The sequence below is a fragment of the Malus domestica genome, chromosome 15 (assembly GCF_042453785.1).
Source record: "Malus domestica chromosome 15, GDT2T_hap1".
In the NCBI taxonomy this organism is placed as follows: domain Eukaryota; kingdom Viridiplantae; phylum Streptophyta; class Magnoliopsida; order Rosales; family Rosaceae; genus Malus; species Malus domestica.
The window spans coordinates 19,881,668-19,902,889 of record NC_091675.1 but is presented as its reverse complement, the minus strand read 5'-3'; the positions used below and the strand labels follow the sequence as shown (position 1 = coordinate 19,902,889).

General features: G+C 40.9%; 1 protein-coding gene across 1 annotated transcript in view; it reads right to left on the bottom strand.

The window, feature by feature from the left end:
* The window catches only part of LOC139191750 (uncharacterized), a 28,300-nt gene extending 11,388 nt beyond the window's left edge, over positions 1–16,912 (bottom strand). The window contains exon 1 of the mRNA XM_070812762.1: positions 16,692–16,912. Within this exon, the coding sequence (XP_070668863.1) occupies positions 16,692–16,912 (221 nt within the window). The remainder of the gene's footprint in view (positions 1–16,691) is intronic.
* Between the last annotated feature and the right edge of the window lie 4,310 nt (positions 16,913–21,222).

Genomic DNA, 21,222 nt, shown 5'->3' with positions numbered 1-21,222 from the left:
CGGCATCCATGCTTGTATCACCCATTACCAAGCTCCAAGTTCTCCAACATTCATTGGATCACTCCGCATACAGCTACGTATATAGCACTCCATGTATAACAAATTATTCAAAAAAACAATTAAGGGTAAACTATAACTACCTTGTCAACAATGCATAGGAATTTCTTTAAACTCAAACCACGCATTCCAAGCACCCAAGGAGGCCACTACCTTTTACACCACGAGTTTAATTTTGGAGTGAAGGAAAGAAGAAACAGAAGTGGTCCACTTCAATATGTCTCTGAAATGAAGACGGTAAATTAATCACATGCCAATTATGATTATTTCTAATTACGTAGCCGGTAATAATCAAAGTTCATTGATATTTGATGTTGCTTAGAGTGTGAATCCTAGACTGTGGAATTGAAGTCTTCAATATTACTGATTTGAATAAGGGAAATTTTATTTGAACCCATATTTTGTATCTTAACACCTAGCTTACTTTTTAAACTCACATTGTATTTGATTTATCTATCATTATCTCTTTACACGCAATGTTATTTCCGAAACCGCCCTTATCAAAACTCAACTCAATCAAACTTCTTTTTACACCCAACTCAATCTACTTAAAAAAAATAAAAAAAAAAATAAAAAAACCCTAACTAGTCCATCATCTCCATGGAGCAAAGCCCCTTCTCTCTCTTTAAAAAAATCCTTCCATCTCCCATGGTTGTCATTCTGCACCCCTATCTACTCCTCCGCAGTCATCCAAACCTCTTCCTCTTCCTTTTCTTCATCATTTGACATCTCTAAATTTCTAGAGCACTAATTAGCTTTATAATTGGCATGTGTTCAATCGATTGGTTCAATTTTTACGTATTGATTCCTTTTTCTTTTCAATTAAATGAGCTTCTGGTTAGAGTGTTTAATGAGTTTGGTATGTTTCAATTAAATGAGAATCTTCTAGACTCTATATTCCTATATGTGGTAGAAAAGTGGGTACATCCATGATAACTTTTGGTAGATCAATGAATATTTTTTTACCATGGATATTTATTTATTTATTTATTTTTGTCGAAACCGTGGATATTTATTAGATACAAAAGTTGTGGACAACAATTCACATTACATTGAACTGTGGCTAAAAAGTATATTGCCTTTGCACGTTTTAAAGGCGAACTCATAGCTAAGCAGTTTTTATTGTAGAGCAAAACTTCGGGAATTGATCTAACCTGGATGTGTAATTGAGTTTATGCATTTTAATGATTAAACTGATAAATATTTCAACCACATATGAATTTAATATCATATTATCTTTTAGCTTCTATATGCCACAAAAGTTGCGGACAAAAATTCACAATACATAGAATTATGGTAAAAAAGTATATTTGTGAAATCCTGTTCCTAGATTTCACTGTTATCATCTACGTATTTTTATTATTGAGATTTTATATTATTTTTCTAGAATTTATTTTAATTTTTTTGAATTTAGATTTTAATTAAACTAGTTACGAAGTTTGAATTTTTGAAATTAATTATTTAAAATTCATAGACCATTCGAGGTCACAATTCACATTTTCGAATAAAGCTCGATGACACGAATGCGTAGGCGTGAACTGTTCGTGAAACAGAGTTATAACGAAGAAGTTATTAACGTTTGAAGTTAGGGACATTTGTGTAATTTGGCCATCATTTAGAAGGCTCCAGATTTTCTAGAGCAAAGGGAAGGCCACGTGTGTGGCTAGGATGAAAGGAAAAGAAAAGAAATGGGAGGGATGGACAACTATGATGGAAAGGAGAGAAAAGAAAAGAAAGAAAAGAGGAAAGGATGGGGGAGGAGGAAGAATCAGAAAGGAGAATAAGGAGGGGAAAGGAGGGGGAGGAAAAGCATGGGATCCCCTCGGCCCGTTTCCTTCTCCGACCGGACCCGATCCTCTTCATCTTCTTTCGCCGTTTTTTGTCGGTTTTTCCTACAAACAACGTTGCCTAACCCCATGGAAAATGTCCCACAACCTTCCCTTTACCTATTACAACCCAAAATTATAGAAATTTAGCTTTGAACTCGGAAAAACCTCACCGGTGGGTGCGGGTGTTCTTGCCGTCAATCCTCCAAATTTTGAACAATTTCCTTTGATCTCCACCACCATTAGATTCCCTCAACCTCAGGAACAAAGCCAATGTATTGGTTGGGGCGTCGGAGCTGTTTTGGAGTTGAATCAAGAACACCCAAAATCAAGGGTTTCCAGCGGTTCATGGGCAATTTGAGGTGTTTTCCGACCAAATTGGACTTGGCCACAGGTATGAAACTTGCTCCAATCACTGAGATCTACTTGCCTGTAAAATTTGGTAATTTTTTGTAATAGTTGAATATTTCGGCAAGTAGAGTCGGCTAACCGCCACTGGCGGTGGCGCGTGGCCAGTGGGCCAACACTGCCTTTTTAAGTTAAATTTGATGTTCTAATTTCAGTTTTGATATTCGTTTGATGTGGTGTGATCGTCTGAACCTAGTATTGAATATCACACCATTTGATCATTATACGAATCGATGATCCGACCGTTGGATCGTCACCAAAATTTAATATGTTGTAGTACGTAATGTTTGAGGATGTTAGGAAATGACAGATTGGGAATTCGACATATGGATCTGCCCAAATTGGATTTCTAAGTTTGTAAAATCAAACGTTGGCCACCACTTGAACTTGTAATTTGCGGAGATCTGACTGTCGGATCGTGATGAGATTTTAGTATGTTGATCTATGAGCATAATGTGGACCTTAAGAGGTTACGGATCCAAAATTCGATGTGCAGATCTTCCAGATCAAATTACGTAGGAATGTGGACCCTACCGTTGGTCGAGAGTTAACCTTTAGTCAACATGTCTCGAAACGTTCTAAATACTAAAATTAGTACTACGGGAGACTTAAGTGAAATCTAGTGGGCATACATTGAATAAAGAGTGACTTGAATATATGCGATATAAGATATGGTTATTACGTTGATTTCTTACTTTAATATCGTTTGTGAATATGAAATGGTTATTTAAATGTGATTTCTAATTAAATGTGATTTTTATATATTTAGCCATAGACCTATGTTTATTAAAAATGATTTGGCTTGTGTACTGGTGATGTTTGTGATATGTGATTTGACATGCATATTTGAAATGTGGTTTATTTGCAAAATTGGTATGATGTGAAGAAATGTGAGGGCTAGTAGTGGACCGTTAACCCATTGCCATGGGGTTTGTTGCTTCAAGACTTGTTTCACATATTGTATCATTATTTCATTTCTCATTTTGTTGACCATTCCACATTAGTACTTGTACTTGTTTCATTTCGTTGAGCACTTGATTCATGTTCTGTTTTGTCAAGCCGTTGTTATGTTCCTTGGCCCTTCGCTCGATTCTATTGAGTGATCCGGAACTGAGTATCCATTCGGATTCCGTTGAATGATGGTCCAGAATCGTATCCTAGTTTGGATGTCGTTGAGTGATGGTCCGAAATCCCTCATATTTCGCGATTTTGTTAAGTGATGGTTTGGATTCCCTTCTACTCCGCGATTCCATTGAGTGATGGTCCAGAATCATATCCTAGTTTAGATTTCGTTGAGTGATGGTCTAAAATCCCTTATACTTCACGATTCCGTTAAGTGATGGTCCGGAATCGTATCTTGGTTTGGATTCCATTGAGTGATGGTCCGGAATCCCTCATACTTCGCGATTCCATTAAGTGATGGTCCGGAATCATATCTTGGTTTGGATTCCATTGAGTGATGGTCTGAAATCCCTCCTACTCCGCGATTCCGTTAAGTGATGGTCCAGAATTGTATTATGGTTTGAATTCCGTTGAGTGATGGTCCGGAATCCCTCTTACTCCACGATTCCATTGAGTGATGGTCCAGAATCGTATCCTAGTTTGGATTCCGCTAAATGGTCCGGAATCCCACTTGGTGTTTTGGTTCCGTTAAGTGGTCCGGAACCTGATGTTGATGGATTTCGTTAAGTGATCCGAAATCACATCATTTGACTTATTGGTTCCTTGGATTCGAGTTCAGCTTCAGAGTTGTAAGCTTCGGCCGAACTTTGTCGCACTAGCCCTGCATTTCGATGTATTGTACGTGTTATTGTTTGGTGAGATTATTGGATGATGTTCGTTGTGATTGTTGGCATTATGATTAGACTTGTTGATCAATATGACTAGAGAATATAATTGTGCTTCATCATTGTTCTTTGTAATATTGCATGATATGCATTGTGGTATATTGTTGAGACATAGCGATTTATGTGATGAATATTCGTGTGTAGTGAAATGATGAACTACAAATGGCTTCATCCCTATTTTGGGTACGTAGGTAGTCTAATAACCAAGTTAGATGCAGCCATAAAATATACAAAAAATTTCTATACAATTCGATTCTCGAGTTGTGCTTTGTACATATCTCAGAGGCAGGGTATGTTAGTATACCGATACTGGGTGACGTCACATGTCGATCCTAGACGTATGTCGGGATTGAGGCGTGACAATATCGCCTTTGCACGTTTTATAGGTGAACTCATAGGCAAGTAGTTTTTATTTTTGACCAAAACTTCAGGAATTGATCTAACTTGAATGTATAATTGAGCTTATGCATTTTAATGATTAAATTCATGAACATCTCATCTGCATATAAATTTAATATCGTAGCATCTTTTAGCCTCTATATTGGTATCTGTGGCAAAAAAATGGGTACCTCCATGAGAAAATTTTGTAGATCGATGAATATTTTCAATCTGAATATTTATTTGATACAAGAAATTATAAGTCTATTCACGAAAGTCTAAGTCAATGCCATGTACAATATTTGTTAAGATATATTTAGGGAACTGTTATTACCACTTAAAAATCTTATTCTATACTTTGCATGAGTGTATTTTTCTTTATAATTTTAGAAAATTTGGAGTGCTAATAACAATTTTCTATATTTATATACATTTTATTTTAGTTTGGAAGTCGACTACTATCACTGATTGTGACCCTATGCAACTAGTTGTTAATTCGTTTTGAATAATCAATATTATTTCTTACAATGTCTTGGGCGTATGAGTAACAGAAAGAAAACGGTCATGATACAAGTTGAATAAGAGTAGTACTAATTAGTAAACAGCTTGTGCATGATGTTTGCTTATAACCAAGTGGCATAAAGATGTGTATGTTTCATGCATGACTTGGAATAGTATCAATAAAGTCACATAGGCCAATCAACTTGTTGGCAAATGGCCATTTACCACAGTTGTGAAAAGTGTTATGCTCTTGCATGACGGCGTGGGTTCGAATTCTGTCAGTGACTAATCTAACCTCTAACTTACTAATGTTATCGTTCGACTAAAAAAAAAAGTTAATAATAATAATTCGAAATGTATATAGTGGATAAACACAATCTTAAAATTTAATTAAACTCACATAACAACGACAAATAAAGGCATTACCACAACTTAGGGGTGGTGAGCTATCCCATTAAAATAGAACTTAATATATACATATTAAAAACAAAAACAAATTGATGCAAAATTTCCCGACGACTAATACTATTCTAAGTTGTTGATGCACAAAATCAGCGAGAACTTTGGTACAACAGAAAGTGTTAAGTTTGTGACCTTCGCTAGATTGCTCCGGTCACTAGTGTAGATAAGTATGTAAATGGATAGAGATAGGGAAGTAAACACAAGATGTACGTGGTTCACCTAGATTGGCTACGTCCATGGAGTATAGGAGTTCTCATTAATTGTGAAGGGTTTACACAAATACATAGGTTCGAGCTCTCATTTTGTGAGTACTAGTGAATGATTTAGTACAAATAACATTAGGAAATATTGTGAGAGAATGATCTCTATTTATAGAAGAGAGTTTCTAGTTTCATTCTGACATTGACACGTGTCGTCTTGTGATTGGCTTCTGATGTTGACATGTGTCGCACTATGATTGGCTTCTGATGTCGACACGTGTCGCGCTGTGATTAGCCTCTTGGTTTGAGAGAAACTCTTCTGGGTCCTTGACGGTATAACGTTGACTGGTGCTCAGTAGTTTTGGGATTGGTCAAGTATGGTACAAACAGTGCTTCCCTAAATCCCCGAGTGAAGGAAGCTCCTCGGTTGGGGACTTGCAAGATTCAAGCCATTGAATAATCACGAAACTTTTAAGTACCGAAGTATGGTATCATTTTCACTTGCCTTATCTGTCTCATACATAGATGTGACATCTTCTCTGGAAGTACTTTTCCTTCATCCAGGGGTGGTATCTTTAACCGATGAAGATGCACAAGGTAATGTATCAATTTCACTTGAAGCTTACTTGTAGTTTCGGGCTTGGTCAAGTGCGATACAAAACCCTATAATATTAGTCCCCCAAGTCACCGAGCTAGGAGATTTGTCGAAATAGGTAATAGACAAGGTAAGCAATTAGACTTCCAAGCAAGCAACCTGGATCGGAGGTTCGACTTTGGCTTCCGGTTAATTGTTCTCCTTCTCCTTGTGTCGTAAACAACAACAAGGATAAGGAGAAGCAAATGGAGAAAAGATGATATAAGATACTTTTGCTTTTGAAGAAGTAACTTTCCACAGGTTTATTCTTGAACTGGGCTGGAGGGTTTTCTGGTTTCCTCCATAATATAAGGCCGACTCAAGAATTTGAGGGTCAAAACAAGTCCATCAAATCTAGAGTACGTTCGACCCTGATGATATGGGATACTTTTGCTGTTGAAAAAGTAGTCGATGTATCGGCACGTGTTCTGTTACGCTTGTCTCCATATGCTTCCTTGTATCCTTCTCACTTGCCCTATCTGTTCCTCAGACAAATGTGGTATATTTTCTGGAAGCATAAGATGTTGAAGATGAGTACTCGAGAGCAATGCCAGGTAAGTAATCAGGCAAGGGGTTCCAGGCAGTCAGTTCCTGATTGGAAGCTTGATTCCAAGTGCTAACTGATTGCTCTCTTTCTTCTTGTCTTGCAGGTAAGAACAGGGCCAAAGGAAAAGACAGGGAAAAAGCATGATATGGGATACCCTTGCTTTTAACCCTGATGATATGAGATACTCTTGCTCTGGTGTGGCTTGTTTGCAGAGGTTTTATTGGAAGGAAAAAAAGTTGAGTATTTCGAGAGACTCTGCTGAGAGTGCCCTCTCGGATGTGAAGAAAAGTTAAGCATTTTTTTTTATTTGCAGGCTTGCCTGGCTGTGGAGGATGGAGGTTGACATATATAGGAGACACCCTAACAACAAGTAGTAGTGTTATTCCTTTACCCTTCTTGGTCATAGCACTGTAGTGAGAGCTGCAAGCTTCACGTGTTTTAACTTTGTCATAGCACTTTGAAAAAATGGTCTGTGATATTTGGAAAGCTGATGTTGCATGTGAAGATTGCAGACACGCTTTATCCAAGGAAATCTGGCTCTCGAAGTTCGGAGAGCGGTGCCTCTTCGGCTTTCGAACAAGCAATCATGTCAGGGATATGGCTCTCGAGATTCAAAGAACGGTGCATCTTCAATTTTTGATAAAGCAATCCTGTTGGGAGTCTGACTCTTGAGATTCGGAGAGCAGTGTCTCTTCAATTTTTGAGAAAGTAATCCTGTTGGGAGTCTGGCTCTCGAGATTCGGAGGGTGGTGCCTCTTCGATTTTTGAGCACATAATCCTGTTGGGAGTCTGGCTCTCGAGATTCGGAGAGCGGTGCCTCTTCGATTTTTGAGAAAGCAATCCTGTTGGGAATCTGACTCTTGAGATTCGGAGAGCAATGTCTCTTTAATTTTTGAGAAAGTAATCCCGTTGGGAGTCTGGCTCTTGAGATTCGGAGAGCAGTGTCTCTTCGATTTTTGAGAAAGTAATCCTGTTGGGAGTCTTGCTCTTGAGATTCAGATGGCGGTGCCTCTTCGATTTTTGAGCACATAATCCTATTAGGAGTCTGGCTCTCGAGATTCTGAGAACGGTGCCTTTTCGATTTTTGAGAAAGCAATCCTGTTGGGAGTCTGGCTCTCGAGATTCGGAGAGTGGTGCCTTTTCGATTTTTGAGAAAGCAATCCTGTTGGGAGTCCGACTCTTGAGATTCGGAGAGCAATGTTTCTTCGATTTTTAAGAAAGTAATCCTTTTGGGAGTCTGGCTCTTGAGATTCAGAGGGTGGTGCCTCTTCGATTTTTTAGCAAGCAAACTTATTGGGAGTGTTTTCTCAAATGTGAGTAAAGGTTGGGCATTTTTGCCCGTCTTTCTTGCCACGGAGCACGGAGGTTGACACACATTGGAACTTTCTAGTTATCAAGCAGTGGTGCTGTTCCTGTACCCTTGCGGGTAATAGGAGGGTAGTTGGACCTTCAAAATTTATGTGTCTAAACTTTGTCAGAGATCTTTGGCAAAGTTATATGTGGTACCTGATGAGCTGATGTTGCGAGTGGAAAGTGGTGCATCTTCGAAATCCGGAGAGTGGTTCCTCTTCGATTTTTGAATCAACGGCCTTGTTGCCCTTTCTTTTATAAAGACACCAATTGTGGGCAAGAAGTACATTCAGAGTGTTATTGCTTATAGGAATTTTCCCCTTACTTCAGAGATTTATTGCACCTCATTTCTCCTTCATCATTTCTGAAAATGTCTGGCCCATCCGACCGTCGTTTTGACTTGAACTTTGGTGAAGAGGCAGCCATGCCTTCTCAAGACAACATATGGCGCCCATTCTTCTTATCCCCTACTGGTCCTCTAACCGTTGGGGACTCTGTGATGAAGAATGATATGACTACTGCGGTGGTGGCCAGGAACCTTCTCACTCCCAAAGATAATGAACTACTTTCTAAACGGTCTGATGAGTTGGCTGTTCAGGATTCTCTGGCTCTCAGTGTTCAGTGTGCAGGTTCTATGTCTAATTTGGCCTAACGCCTATTTGCTCGAAATCGCCAAGTTGAATCATTGGCGGCTGAAATGATAAGTCTCAAACAGGAGATCAGAAGGCTCAAGCATGAGAATAAACAGTTGCACAGGCTCGCACATGACTATGCTACAAACATGAAGAGGAAGCTCAACCAGCTGCAGGAATCTGATGGTCAGATTTTACCTGATCATCAGAGGTTTGTGGGTTTGTTCCAAAGGCATTTATTGCCTTCGTCTTCTGGGGCTGTACTGCGTAATGAAGCTTCAAATGATCAACCTTTGGTGCTTCCTCCTTCTGGGGTTCTGCCTAATATTGAAGCTCCGAATAATCACCCTTTGGTGCCTCCTCTTTCTGGGGCTCTGCCGACTGCTGAGACTTCTCCTAAGCAACCTTTGTGAAGGCTCACTCTTGTTTGTTTATTTTGATTCATGTATATGTACATATTTGTAACTTATCGGAGATATCAATAAACAAGTTTTGCTTCATTTCAACTTATTGTGTTAAATACACCAAGGCCTTCTTCACTAAGTTCTTTGAATTTTTCCTTTTGTTGAAGCTTGTATGATGAAGCTTTGTGAATGAAGCATGTAGGTTGAGGTAGTGCTCCCTTAATTTCCCGAGTGAGGAAAACTTCTCGTTTGGAGACTTGAAAAATCCAATTCACTGAGTGGTTGTGAGACTTCCGAGTATCAAGGTGCAGTAGCATATGGTCGGAGTCCCCCAAGTCTCCAGTCGAAGGAGTTGACGAATGAGGCATTTCCTTTCTATGTGGTTGCCCAAAACTCCTTCTTCATATATATTTGTTATGAAAGTTGTTAGGCCCAAAGAAGAGGAGGCCTAGGCAATTTTATTTTTTATTTTTTATTTTTTCAATTTTTTTTTTCAATTTTTCGAATTTTTTAATTTTCAAATTTTTGAATTTTCGAATTTTTGAATTTTCGAATTTTCAAATTTTTGAATTTTTCGATTTCTGAAAAAAAAAATAAATATATATATATATATATATATATATATATATTTAAAAGCTTTGTAGGTGAAGCTTTGAGGTTGAAGTTTTGTTGGGCACCATGAATTGATTTTGCTTCACACTATCTTGATCAAGATAGTGTGAAGTTTTTGTAGGTGAAGCTTTTGTGTTGAAGCTTTGTAGGTGAAGCTTTTGTGGGTCAAACTTTTATGGGTCAAGCTTTTATAGGTGAAGCTTTTGTGGGTCAAGCTTGTGTGGGTCAAGCTTTTGTGGGTCAAGCTTTTGTAGGTGAAGCTTTTGTGGGTTAAGCTTTTGTGGGTCAAGCTTTTGAAGGTCAAGCTTTTGTGGGTGAAGCTTTTATAGGTCAAGCTTTTGTAGGTCAAGCTTTTGTGGGTCAAGCTTTTCTGGGTCAAGCTTTTGTAGGTCAAGCTTTTGTGGGTGAAGCTTTTGTGTTGAAACTTTTGTGGGTGAAGCTTTTGTGTTAAAGCTTTTGTAGGTGAAGCTTTGGAGTTGAAGCTTTGTAAGTGAAGCTTTGGAGTTAAAGCTTTTGTTGGGTACCATGAATTGATTTTGCTTCACACTATCTTGATCAAGATAGTGTGAAGCTTTTGAGAATTTGTAGTTGTCCTCAATTGATGAAGCTTTTGTTGGTGAAGCTTTGGAGTTGAAGCTTTTGTTGGTGAAGCTTTTGTGGGTGAAGCTTTTGTAGGTCAAGCTTTTGTGGGTCAAGCTTTTGTAGGTGAAACTTTTGTTGGCACCATAAATTGGTTTTGCTTCACACTGTCTTGATCAAGAGTGTGTGAAGCTTTTGAGAATTGTGGTTGCCCTCCATTGATGAAGCTCTTGTTGGCACCATAAATTAATTTTGCTTCACACTGTCTTGATCAAGAGTGTATGAAGCTTTTGAGAATTATGGTTGAACTCCTTTGATGAAGCTCTTGTTGGCTCCATAAATTGGTTTTGCTTCACACTGTCTTGATCAAGAATGTGTGAAGTTTTTGAGAATTGTGGTTGCCCTCCATTGATGAAGCTCTTGTTGGCACCATAAATTGGTTTTGCTTCACACTGTCTTGATCAAGAGTGTGTGAAGCTTTTGAGAATTGTGGTTGAACTCCTTTGATGAAGCTCTTGTTGGCACCATAAATTGGTTTTGTTTCACGCTGTCTTGATCAAGAGTGTATGAAGCTTTTGAGAATTGTGGTTGCCCTTCATTGATGAAGCTCTTGTTGGCACCATAAATTGGTTTTGCTTCACACTGTCTTGATCAGGAGTGTATGAAGCTTTCTACGAGTTGTAGTGTTTGCATTGTTACAGAAGGGAAATGTTTGAAGCAGATGCAAGATGGCTAAATAGCTTGATCTTCGTATGCCATGCACTGAAGTTGTTGTTGGCTTGCAATAAGACTTTGTTGGTGACTGTAACTCTTGTTGGGCATAAATGCTCCTCTAGTTGAGTTGTCAAGCTTAAGGGGTTTTTATTATTTTTGAATTCTAGGAGTTCCTATGTACAAGTTGTACCACTTGTCTTCTAGTAGGTGGAATGAATGGTGAGTTGTTTTCATCACTTGGTTAGTGGTACGAAGGTGAGTTACTTCATCACCTTTCATTACATTTCATCACCTGATTAGTGGCACGAGGATGAGTTCCTTCTTCCCCTGGTTGGTGGCATGAATGGCAAGTTGCCAAATGATATTAGAGTACGGGTTGTACATTTCATCACCTAGTTGGTGGCATGAAGGAGGGTACGGGTTGTACATTTCTTCACCTGTTTGGTGACATGAAAATGAGTTCCTTCTTCACCTTGTTGGTGGCATGAGTGGCAAGTTTCCAAATGATATTAGAGTACAGGTTGTACATTTCATCACCTGGTTGGTGGCACGATGATGAGTTCCTTTTTCCCCTGTTGGTGGCATGAATGGCAAGTTGCCAAATGATATTAGAGTACGGGTTGTACATTTCATCACCTGGTTGGTGGCATGAAGAAGAGTACGGGTTGTACATTTCATCACCTGGTTGATGGCATGAAGATAAGTTCTTTCTTCACCTGGTTGGTGGCCTGAGTGGCAAGTTGCCAAATGATATTAAAGTACGAGTTGTATATTTCATCACCTGGTTGGTGGCATGAAAGAGAGTACGGGTTGTACATTTCATCACCTGGTTAGTGGCATGAAGATGAGTTCCTTCTTCACCTGGTTGGTGGCATGAGTGGCAAGTTACCAAATGATATTAGAGTACGGGTTGTACATTTCATCACCTGGTTGGTGACATGAAGGAGAGTACGGGTTGTACATTTCATCACCTGGTTGGTGGCATGAAGATGAGTTCCTTCTTCACATTTCATCACCTGGTTGGTGAGAATAAGGACAATATGTCTAGGCACATTGTAGCAAGTGTCGAATGACACAAAGTATGTTGAACCCTTTCAAAGAACAGTTGGCTTGTGCATGAATGTGTTGGAATGTATGATTGAACGAATATACTGTGAAGCTGTTCGTTTATTTGTATAGTCTTGTTGACATATACTTAGATTTTGTTTCATGTTGGAAACATTCATGTTGAAGCTTTGAACCCGAGTGTTTCATTGCTAGAAATGTAAGAGGATTAAGACCGAGTTGTCTAAATCACCTCTTTATAGAATTCATGCCAAATAGTCTTCGTTACATAGGATGCCGAACGATGAAGCTTAACACTTGTACAATGTGAGTTTACTTGTAATAGTACTTCAAGTGATCAGCATTCCATGGATGGCCAAGGGTCTTTCCATTGGAGCTTCTAAGCTTGAGCCAGGGCGACTGATGCCAACAACTTCAAACGGTTCATCCCAGTTTGGACGAAGTTTTCATTCACTCGAGACTTTGTTGCAGAGTAATCTTTTCTTCAATACCCAGTTCCCCACTTTGAAAGAACGAGGTTTGACCCATAAGTTATAGTAGTTGGAGATGCGCTGCTTGTAAGCAACATTCCTCAAGTGAGCCTGGTTTCTGTGTTCCTCGACTAGATCTAAGTTGAGGGTAAGTTATTTGTCATTTTTGCTTTGCACGTAGTTCTGGACTCAGAACGTTGCTTGCTGAAGCTCAACTGGGACAATTGCCTCTATACCAAAGGCAAGTGAGAATGGGCTTTCTCTTGTTGATGTCCGATACGAAGTGCGGTATGACCAAAGAACTTGTGCATTTGCCTCAGTAATGGTTACCAAGAGTTCTACTTCGGCCCACTTTATGAAGTAGTCAACTGCAACGATTGCATAGCGAACTTTGCCCTTCCCTGTGGGCATTGGGCCGATCAAATCAAGTCCCCATTTGGCCAAGGGCCAAGGGCTGATTATAGGAGTGAGCGGCTCGAGAGGGGAGTGAGGAATAGTTACGTAGCGTTAACACTTATCACATGAGAGGGATATTCTGATGGCATCTTGGTAGAGTGTTGGCCAGTAATATCCTTGGCGAAAAGCCTTGTGTGCTAGGGATCGAGATCCAGCATGATCTCCGCAGACTCTTTCATGTATTTCTCGAATGACAGTTTCCGCCTCTGCGGGCGTAAGGCATCTTAGGTATGGTAGGTTAAAACCCCGCTTATAGAGTTGGTCATTAATGATCAAGTAATGGGTAGCCTTGTATTGAATTTGCTTAGCTTGGACTTTGTCATTTGGAAGGGTGCCATGAGTAAGGAATCTATAAATCCGGGTAATCCAACTATCCCACTGTTGTAAGTTGCACACTTCCGCAGCCATGATGCTTGGTGCTGCCAACAATTCAACCTGAATTTTTCTCCCAATCTTATCTTCCATCGCTGAGGCGAGGCAAGCCAAAGCATCCGCATGACTGTTTGCTGCTCGAGGAATTTGGGTGATCTGGTAGTGGAAGTGCTTGAGCAACAATTGTGTTTGTGCTAGATATGCTGCCATAAAGCTATCCTTAGCGTCAAAGTTGTTAGTGACCTGGTTAACCACTAATTGGGAGTCACTGAAGATATCAATTTGTTTAACCCCAAGGTGTTTGGCCAAACGTAAGCCTGCTATGAGGGCTTCATATTCGGCCTCATTGTTCGACGCCTTGAATTTGAAACGAAGAGCATACTTCATTGCCACTTTGTTAGGGGTCGTAAAGACTAGTCTTGCTCCACAACCCTATTGGTTGGACGAGCCATCAACATATAAGCTCCATGCTGAGGCTGTTGGTTCTGTTTTTTGAGCTTCCGAGGGTAATGAAACCACTTCTTTAGGCGTAGAAACAATGTTCACAAGATATGTGAAGTCGGCGATGAAGTCTGCCACTGCTTGGTCCTTCTCAGCTGGCTTTGGTTGGTAGGAGATGTCAAACTCACCCAATGCTATCACCCATTTGATCATTCGCTCGGAAGTGTCAGGACTTTGGAGTATCTGTCGAAGAGGATGATTGGTAAGTACGATGATGGAGTGTGCTTGGAAGTAAGGGCAAAGTTTTCGAGCAGACATGACTAATGCTAGAGCCAATTTCTCAATGTTGGAGTATCGTGTCTCCACATCTTGTAAGGCCTTGCTAGCGTAGTAAACAGGCCGTTCGACATTACCATCATTTCGAATGAGAACGGAACTTACTACTGAAGCCGATACCGACAGATAGATAATGAGAGTGTCACCAACCTCAGGTTTGGAAAGCAGAAGGGCTTTACTCATGTAGTCTTTGAGGTTCTTGAATGCCTCAGCACATTCATCGGTCCATGTAATGTACTTCTTACTTCCCTTAAGTGCTTTGAAGAAAGGAGCACATCTGCCTGTAGCCTTAGAGATGAAACTAGTTAAGGCTGCCACCTTCCCAGTAAGGTTTTGGATGTCTTTTGAAGTTACCGGCTCCTTCATGTCAAGGATTGCTTTGATCTTCTCAGGATTAGCCTCAATGCCTCGTTGGCTTATCATGAAACCTAAGAATTTGCCAGAGCCTACGCCGAAGGCACATTTGTTGGGGTTCAACCTCATTCGATACCTCTTCAAAATGATGAAAGTTTTAGATATGTTGGTGATGTGTTGATCAGTATTGTTGATGCACAAAACCGGAGGTCTTGGAACAACGTAAATCCGACCGTGAATCTGCATGAAATGTAAATAACATAAGATGTATCGTGGTTCACCCCAAGGTTTGGGCTACGTCCACACTGAATATGTATTTATCTGAGAGAGAGAGAAAGAAAGAAAGAGCTCTGTAATGTGAGAGGCTTAGGGTTTGTGAAGGTGAGGAGGCCCTTTTATAGAATAAGGGCTTCTCCCCTAATTACATATTTGACCCTTTCTTTATTACATAATTACATTTAAGTCCCCCGAGTATTTATACGAGGTCTAAATACGAGGCCCTAAATATGGTATAAACAGTAGTCCCCCAAGTCTTCAGTCAAGAGAGTCTTTTGGCTGGAGACTTGAAATTCAGTCCATGTGTGGGCCAAAGTAACTAGATGTTGTCTTGAATTGATGCTCGATATGACGCGGTGCTCAATCTGAAATGATGCTCAACTAGAAGTAGCACACGTTGCGAGGCTGCTTGGCTCGTGGCTTATATTGCCTTGGTTGGCTCGGCTTGTGGCGTTTGAAGGTGAGGGAGTCCATTTTATAGAATAAGGGCTCACTCCTCAATACATGAATGATGGGTTAAGAGTGATGCTCGCGGTAAGGCAGTTGCTCAGCTGGCGGCGATGCTCTCTAACGAAGGTAAGAGATGGGCTAAGTCCCCAAGTATTTTTCATGAGTGCTCTTTAATGAAAGTGAGGAAGTCCCTTTTATAGAATAAGGGCTCGCTCCTCAGTACATAGATAATGGGCTAAGTCCCCTAAGTATTTTTCATGAGGCCTAGTTAAGGCCCAATATATGGTACATAATGTAGTCCCTAAAGTCTTCAGTCAATAGAGTCTATTGGCTGGAGACTTCAAATTGAATCCATGTATGGGCTGAAGTGGCGATTGTTCGGAGGTGGTATTTGTATACCCTGCACTGAAGCTTTGTAGGTGAAGCTTTGCAAGTGAAGCTTTAAAGCTAAAGCTCTGTAAATGACTCTTTTGAAGCTAGAGCTCTGTATATAAAGCTTTTGAAGCTGATTGACATAAGTGATGCTCATGAATGTTTATGTTGATTGACATGAGTGATGCTCATGGATGTTGTCATGAGTGATGCTCATGAATGTTGACATGAATGATGGTTATGAATGTTTATGTATGATTGTCATGAGTGATGCTCATGAATGTTTATGTATGAATGACATGAGTAATGCTCACGTATAATTTGAAGTACTGGGCGTACTTTTAATCACCTGGTTGGTGGCATGAAGGAGAGTACGGGTTGTACATTTCATCACCTGGTTGGTGGCATGAATGGCTAGTTGCCAAATGATATTAGAGTACGGATTGTACATTTCATCACCTGGTTGGTGGCATGAATGGCTAGTTGTCAAATGATATTTAGAGTACAGGTTGTACACTTCATCATGGTAATAGTGGCGGGTTGCCGAATAATTTTGGAGTACTGGGCGTACTTTTGATCACCTGGTTGGTGGTAATAGTGGCGGGTTGCCGAATAATTGCGGAGTACCGGGCGTACTTTTGATGACCTGGTTGGTGCTATTTTAGGCTTATAGGGCTTCGCCCTCCACACAACATTCCAGCCCATTTATTTTAGGCTTTACCTTTTTTTTTTTTTATTACCCTCTGATGGGGTTTATACATATTACCCTCTGATGGGGTTTATACAGATGTCTCCGAAAGATAAAAAGAAATTACATCATTCCGGTGGGGTGTTTATTCCTTGCTTTTGCTTTCTCTTTTGCTGCTTTCTAAAATATTCTCCCAATGACATGATCTTTTTTCTTTTCTGTTCCTTTACCCTGATCTCTCCACCTCCAGGCACACTCACTTGCTTTTGCTTTCGTTTTCTGATTTGCTTTTGCTTTCATTTTTCTTTCTGCTTTCTGCTTTTGTTTCCCACTCCCTGCAACTTTTAGGATTCCCATAATTGGCATTATAACCTACAACTGGATTTCCAATAGCAGCTGCAGCTCTTACTCTCTTCTCTGTGTTAGCAATTTCTGCACGAACCCAAAGAACACAGCATATCTGATTCAATGTCTCCCCCATGGCATCAAAACCTACACCACCCGCAAGAAGAACTCTCCATAATTGAAGATGCAGATTATTTTCCGAAATCCAGGATGCAAAAAACCCAGTTTTGATTTGAATAACCCAAAGCTCATAGAAAGTATTAAGACTATAATAGAAGGGTCCTGTTACTGCGCTGAAGACCCCGTTGGTGGGCCCAGTTTGTTACTGCGCTGGGAGCGGTCGAACCGGCAAATGAATGATCCGGCCAAGAGAAAACGGGCGGGTCGAGAGACGGAAGTTCACCGCCTGGCACAAGAATGTCCTCAATCACACTACCCAATTGGGATTCTGCGGCGAGGAACCCATGTTCTAATGCTTGCTGGAAATTCCAAATTTCTGGTGCAGTGATGAAGGCGAGAAAGAGAGGTAGAGTTTTCAGCAGCCTTGTAATTCTTCATCACCACGGAAACCACTCTGTTGTACGAAATCGAAATCCACCGGTATGTACACCTCCGGCAGCTCGAGAACCTTCCTCAGCGGCACTCGAACTTCCTTCCTCAGCTGGTCCCTCACTTTGTACGCGTAATGGGCTTGCAAATCAACTTGAGCGTGGTATGTGCGTTATGGGCCCGGGCCTGCGAAAGCTGCTCGTTCAGATGATCGGCAGGGATGTCCGGTACCACGTGGAATCAGAGATCGAGGCAGGGAGCATGGCTGATTGTTCCTGCACCACTCAAAATTTGCTGAACTCTAGAAGGCCGAGAAAAGTTGGGGGAGCCATGGCTGCGAGATCTATGAAAAATCGTCGATCGACATGGGGGTGGAAGAAAACTTTTATAGAGCTGAATGTGAGTTTTGATTCTCTGTGGGTAGGAGCAGCATATGAGGAAAGAGACAGAGAAGAAAACGAAGAAGAATAAGAGAGAGGCATGCCAGGCACGTGGTCTGTGCAGTTGCAGAGAGGGATTGAGTCAGAGATGAGGTGGCTCTGTGGGTTTTCTGGGAAATTTTTGCAGATTCAAGGTGGAGTGTGGTGAGGTATCACGGTGATGAGATGAAAAATTGAGAGAGAACCGACATAGCTTTTCGTGTCGATTCCCACAGACGGCGCCAAATGTTGATGCACAAAACCGGAGGTCTTGGAACAACGTAAATCCGACCGTGAATCTGCATGAAATGTAAATAACACAAGATGTATCGTTGTTCACCCCAAGGTTTGGGCTAAGTCCACACTGAATATGTATTTATCTGAGGGAGAAAGAGAGATAGAAGGAGCTTTGTAATGTAAGAGCTTTGAGAGGGGGTGAGAGGCTTAGGGTTTGTGAGGGTGAGGAGGCCCTTTTATAGAATAAAGGCTCTTCCCCTAATGACATATTTGCCCCTTCCTTTATTACATAATTACATTTAAGTCCCCCGAGTATTTATACGAGGTCTAAATACGAGGCCCTAAATATGGTATAAACAAGCATGTTTGCTCTTGACTAGCATATCATCAACGTAAACTTCCATGCTCTTCCCAATCTGTTCGGCGAACATTGAATTAACCAATCTCTGATAAGTCGCTCCTGCATTCTTTAGGCCGAAGGGCATGACTTTATAGCAATATAGTCCCCTATCAGTAGTGAAGGCTGTGTGTTCTTGGTCCGGAGGGTTCATGAGGATTTGTTTGTATCCTGAGTAAGTATCCATGAAGCTCAGGAGTTCACACCCTGCTGTAGAGTCTATAAGTCTGTCTATGAGAGGAAGATGAAAGCTATCCTTCAAGCATCCTTTGTTTAGGTCTGTGTAATCGACACACATTCTCCACAAAACCTTTTGGAGCAGGAGACTTTCCTTGGTCAGATTCTTCTTAACAAGGACAACATTTGCTACCCACGTTGGATAATTGACTTCGCGGACGAAGCCTATGTCTTTGAGTTTTTCAACTTCTGCCTTCATTGCCTCGTACCGTTTAGCGTCATAGGATCTTCGCTTCTGTCTCACTGGCTTGGTCTTGGGGTCAATACTTAAGCGATGACAAATGATATCGAGAGAGATGTCTGGCATGTCCTCGTATGACCAGGCGAAGACCTCAGTGTTCTCTTGCAAAAAAGAGATCAATGCTAACTGAATAGGTGGTGACAAGGTGGTGTCAATCTTCACCATGCGATCCGGATAATCTTTTGAGATAGAGACCTTCTCCAACTCTTCAGCGAGTTGTGCTTGCTGGGTGAAAGAGTCATCTCGAGGATCGTCGGGTTGACTGTTGCCACCGTGAAGATCCAAGTTGGCTTCGTCTGGGCTGGTCTTTATGACTTGGTCATGTATAGAAAGGGTTTCCTTGGGCATAGGCAGGTGTTGTTGCTTGACCGAAGTGTTGTAACATGATCGTGCACTAAGTTGATCTCCTCTGATGTAACCATTGCTATATGGGTTGGAAATTTCATCAACAACATATATGTGGATACCATGGCCTTGAGATCATTGATGCCTGTGCGTCCGAAAATGACATTGTATGTCGTTGGGCAATCAACCACCAAGAAGTTAGTGGTAATGGTAGCTGTGTAAGGGCATGTACCAATGGTGAAAGGTAAGTGTATGCTCCCCAAAGGTTGCATGATATTACCGGAGAAGCTTATCAGATGGGAAATCGAGCGGTCGAGCAAATGGTCAGCTACATTAAGTGCCCTGAAAGCTTCAGCAAACATGATATTAACTGAAGCCCCCGTGTCTACCAGGATTCGTTGTACTTCAAAGTTGGCTATGTGAGCTTCCACTATCAGTGGGTTGTTGTGAGGGTAGATGATACCTCTTTCTTCCTCAGGGTAGAAACATATTGGATCCCAGTTAGGCTTTTGATACTTACCTCCCCTGATGTCTTCCACGTGAAACACTTGGTGGCCAGACCTTAAAGCTCGTTCACTATTTTTCATGGCCCTGTTGGAAGATTTAGATATGGGTGTGCCACCACTTATGGAATATATCACATTTACCTCGCGTTGGTTACGGTTACCCCTTGGAGGGTGAAGGAAGAATTGATCAATTTTTCCTTCACGTGCCAAAGCTTCAATATGATCACGAATGGTGAAACACTTCTCGTCGTCATGGCCGTTATGCTCGTGGTAGTAGCAAAACGTGCCCGTGTTCTTTGTGGGCTTGTAATCCGGGTGCCTCGACTTTGGCTTCGGTATCAAGTGTGTTATGCTGGGGTAAATGGCCACGCATGTGGCGTTCAAAGGTGTGTATGCCTCATACCTCGGGGTAGGGGTTGTCCTGACACGTGCTTAACCCACTGTGTTGATTGCTTAGGGTCGAGGATTATCATGGCGATACCCTTGGTTATCGCGGTAGTGTCCCTTACTCCTTTTACTAAAATGAAACTGGTGAGGATGGAAATCTTTCCTTTTGCCCTGAGATTGATATGTCTGTTGACTTGGCAAAGTATTAAGTAAGGCAGGGGGATGCGCCGCTGCCGTTTGGAAGGTCGAGGTTTTCTCATTTGGTTGGATCTGGCTTCCACTCCCTACTTGCTGATAAGGGGTGGTTGTGGGGGGTTTCCCTTGATATGTCCTTGCCTCGGCGGAGGCATGGTTGTAAGCCTGTGCCATCACCTCAGAGTAAGTCTTCCAAGTGTTGGCATTGATCATGTACTTGAAGAAACAATCACGTAGGCCTACCGTGAAGGCCTTGAGGGCGGTCTTGTCATCTACCTCAGCGCAGCTGATGCGAAATATATAGGCACACAAATTAAACCCTCTTTTTATCAATTGTAGTAAAGTATGTAAGTAGGGATCGTTCTAGGCCGGGGATTAGGAGGGATTGCTAAATCACTTGGAAACTGACTTGAAAACGTAAAAACAAAGTTTAAAACACTAACTAGACTCAAAGAATGCAAAACTATACTTTAAAACACTAAAACAAACCAAAAGACTCAAAACAGCCCCTAAACACTCAAAACTACCTTAAACACACAATCTGGGCAGTTTTGGGACTCTAACACAAACTTGGACGAATTTTGGTTTTCTAATGAACTAAAACACTTAAAAACATAATCTAAGACAAGTTCTAATTAATATGACTCAAAGAAATAAGATGGGGTTGATTTTGGACGAAAATAATTAAATTAAGACAAGAACAAAGTAAATAAATTCTTAGACAAATTTAAGTGAATCAAAACAGATTGTAAAATGAATTTGAATGAAACTTATGGATGGAAGGTTAGCTAGGAGGTTCTTCTCCACACATGTCACACTTGCATACAAAACGATTTCCAGTTGCTTTTCGATAAGCTATGAATACTCAATGCCCCAAATTAACCGTGAATTGCACTAATTAACCCTCAGTTTTTCCACAAGTTATTGGATTGG